The following is a 2,409-nucleotide window of genomic DNA, read 5'->3' on the forward strand; positions in this document are numbered from 1 at the left end:
ATTTATTCTGCGTGGCGCCGCGTGTGCCATGTGCAGCTTGGATGTCTGCCGCTGACGCTCTGTGGCTCCTGTTCCTCTCATCTCCTGGTCCACACATGCCTTCACGACGCACTGTACAAGGGGAGAGCAAGGCATCGTCGGTTGCCACAAACAGTGCAATCGCCTTCTGCGTCTGTCATTCTCTTTCGTTTGTTTGAGTGCTTGTTTTTTAAATACACAGCAAGTGTCACTCTCTCTCTCTCTCTCTCTCTCTGTCTGTCACACACATACACACACACACACAGTCAGACAGACACTGTGAGGTGTGCAGTGCAAAATTGGAATTTCAGTGCTTTTTGATTTGTATCTCTCTCTGTCTCTCTCTCTCTCTCTTTCTGTCTCTCTGTCTGTCTAACTGTCACACACACACACACACACACACACACACACAGACACACAGACAGACACACAGTCAGACAGACACTGTGAGGTGTGCAGTACAAAATTGGAATTTCAGTGCTTTTTGATTTGTATCTCTCTCTGTCTCTCTCTCTCTTTCTGTCTCTCTGTCTGTCTAACTGTCACACACACACACACACACACACACACACACACACACACACACACACAGTCAGACAGACACTGTGAGGTGTGCAGTGCAAAATTTGAATTTCAGTGCTTGGTGATTTGTCTCCCTCCAGTGGCCCACTGCAGGTATGATGAGGCTTAAGTGATAGGGTTATGGGGAAAAAGCCAGGAGAGGATGGGACAAAAGTGGAATAACTGAAAAAGTAAGAGGTGTAGAGGGCTGATGTTGGTGTCTAGGTGGGGGTTTTGGTTGGTGCCGGACGCTGTGGCGAAGAGCCCACGCCGATGGCTTCTTCGGTTCTGGAGATATGGCGAATGGGACCAAAAAGGATGGGACAAAACGGTCCCAATGGGAGAAAGGAAGGTGCAGAGGGCCTGGTTCTACTGTCATTGCATTGCCCGTGTCCGGGCGCATCCGCAGGTGCCCAACATGGCATGGTTCAGAGTACCTTTGCAGGATGGGGCAGTAGTTGGAGAACGGTCGTGTGATGCGTCCACGGATGCAGAATCGTTCCCCGACTCCAAGGATGCCCGCCGTGTCTTTGTCAGACCCTCCTATCTGGAGATAGAGCTGCAAACCTTTTTCGGAAGCACTTTCCCTGCACAGAAGCGTCTGCAGCAGGAGACCGCAGAAGGGACAGCAGAACCAGGCCTTTGGAGCACTGCGTCATCTCCTGGTCCACACATGCCATCACGACGCACTGTACAAGGGGAGAGCAAGGCATCGTCGGTTGCCGCAAACAGTACAATCGCCTTCTGCGTCTGTCATTCTCTTTCGTTTGTTTGAGCGCTTGTTTTTTAAATACACAGCAAGTGTCAATCATTCTCTCTCTCTCTCTCTCTCTCTCTCTCTGTCTGTCACACACACAGACACACACATAGACACACAGACAGACACACAGTCAGACAGACACTGTGAGGTGTGCAGTGCAAAATTTGAATTTCAGTGCTTTTTGATTTGTATCTCTCTCTCTCTCGCTCTCTCTCTCTCTCTCTCTCTCTCTGTCTGTCTGTCACACACGTACACACACTCTCTCTCTCACACACACACACACACACACACACACACACACACACACACAGTCAGACAGACACTGTGAGGTGTGCAGTACAAAATTTGAATTTCAGTGCTTTTTGATTTGTATCTCTCTCTTTCGCTCTCTCTCTCTCTCTGTCTGTCTGTCTGTCACACACGTACACGTACACACACACACACACACACACACACACACTCACACACACACACACACACACACACTCACACACACACACACACACACACACTCACACACACCAAAGCACACAGACAGAAGCAGGGCAGCTGCTGTGCAACTGGGATTTGACAAGAGGGGCTCCCTCTGCTGGCTCAATGCGGTACAAAGTGTCAGAAGGTGTTAGTGCCGCAGAAATTAACAGCTTTGGACAATCAATTGCATCTGTGGTCCACAGGAGGGCGCCCAGTTGGCAAGTCCTGTGCATTGCATATTAATGCCGTTTCAATTGCACTCACATGTGCTTTTTGTGTAAAAGAGAGACACGCACACACACACGCACACATACACACACACACAGACACACACACACACACACACACACACACACACACACACACACACACACACACAAACACACACACACACACACTCAGCGGCTCAGAGATGAGGGAAAAGCAACAGAAATCAGGAGAGATTTCAATGTGAGGAGATGGCCTGTGATGCTGGGCCATTGTGTAACATTGGAATGAGTACCTGTGGCTGGGGGGTGCTCCTCAAAGGTCCCGGGAGGAGGAGGCGAGGAGGCTACGGGTGGCTGGCCTTGGGCTGCGCCTCAGGAACGTCATTT

General features: G+C 50.1%; 1 protein-coding gene across 4 annotated transcripts in view; it reads right to left on the reverse strand.

Moving 5' to 3' along the window:
- Positions 1-2,403, reverse strand: part of LOC146387854 (uncharacterized) — a 7,936-nt gene extending 5,533 nt beyond the window's left edge. For 2 of the 4 annotated variants that reach the window (XM_084929726.1, XM_084929725.1), the window contains exons 1-3: positions 2,316-2,403; positions 1,147-1,268; positions 1-111 (exon numbers count right to left, since the gene is read on the reverse strand). The exon at positions 1-111 is cut by the window's left edge and continues 90 nt beyond it. In XM_084929726.1, coding sequence (XP_084785852.1) covers positions 1-111; positions 1,147-1,254 — 219 coding nt within the window. In that variant the 5' untranslated portion in view covers positions 1,255-1,268; positions 2,316-2,403. Of the gene's footprint in view, positions 112-1,016; positions 1,269-2,315 lie in introns of all 4 variants that reach the window. The other 2 variants (XR_014800334.1, XR_014800335.1) reach the window with 2 other exon arrangements.
- Between the last annotated feature and the right edge of the window lie 6 nt (positions 2,404-2,409).

The sequence above is a fragment of the Perissodus microlepis genome, chromosome 5 (assembly GCF_051167445.1).
Source record: "Perissodus microlepis isolate ML-2025 ecotype Zambia chromosome 5, ASM5116744v1, whole genome shotgun sequence".
Taxonomy (NCBI): domain Eukaryota; kingdom Metazoa; phylum Chordata; class Actinopteri; order Cichliformes; family Cichlidae; genus Perissodus; species Perissodus microlepis.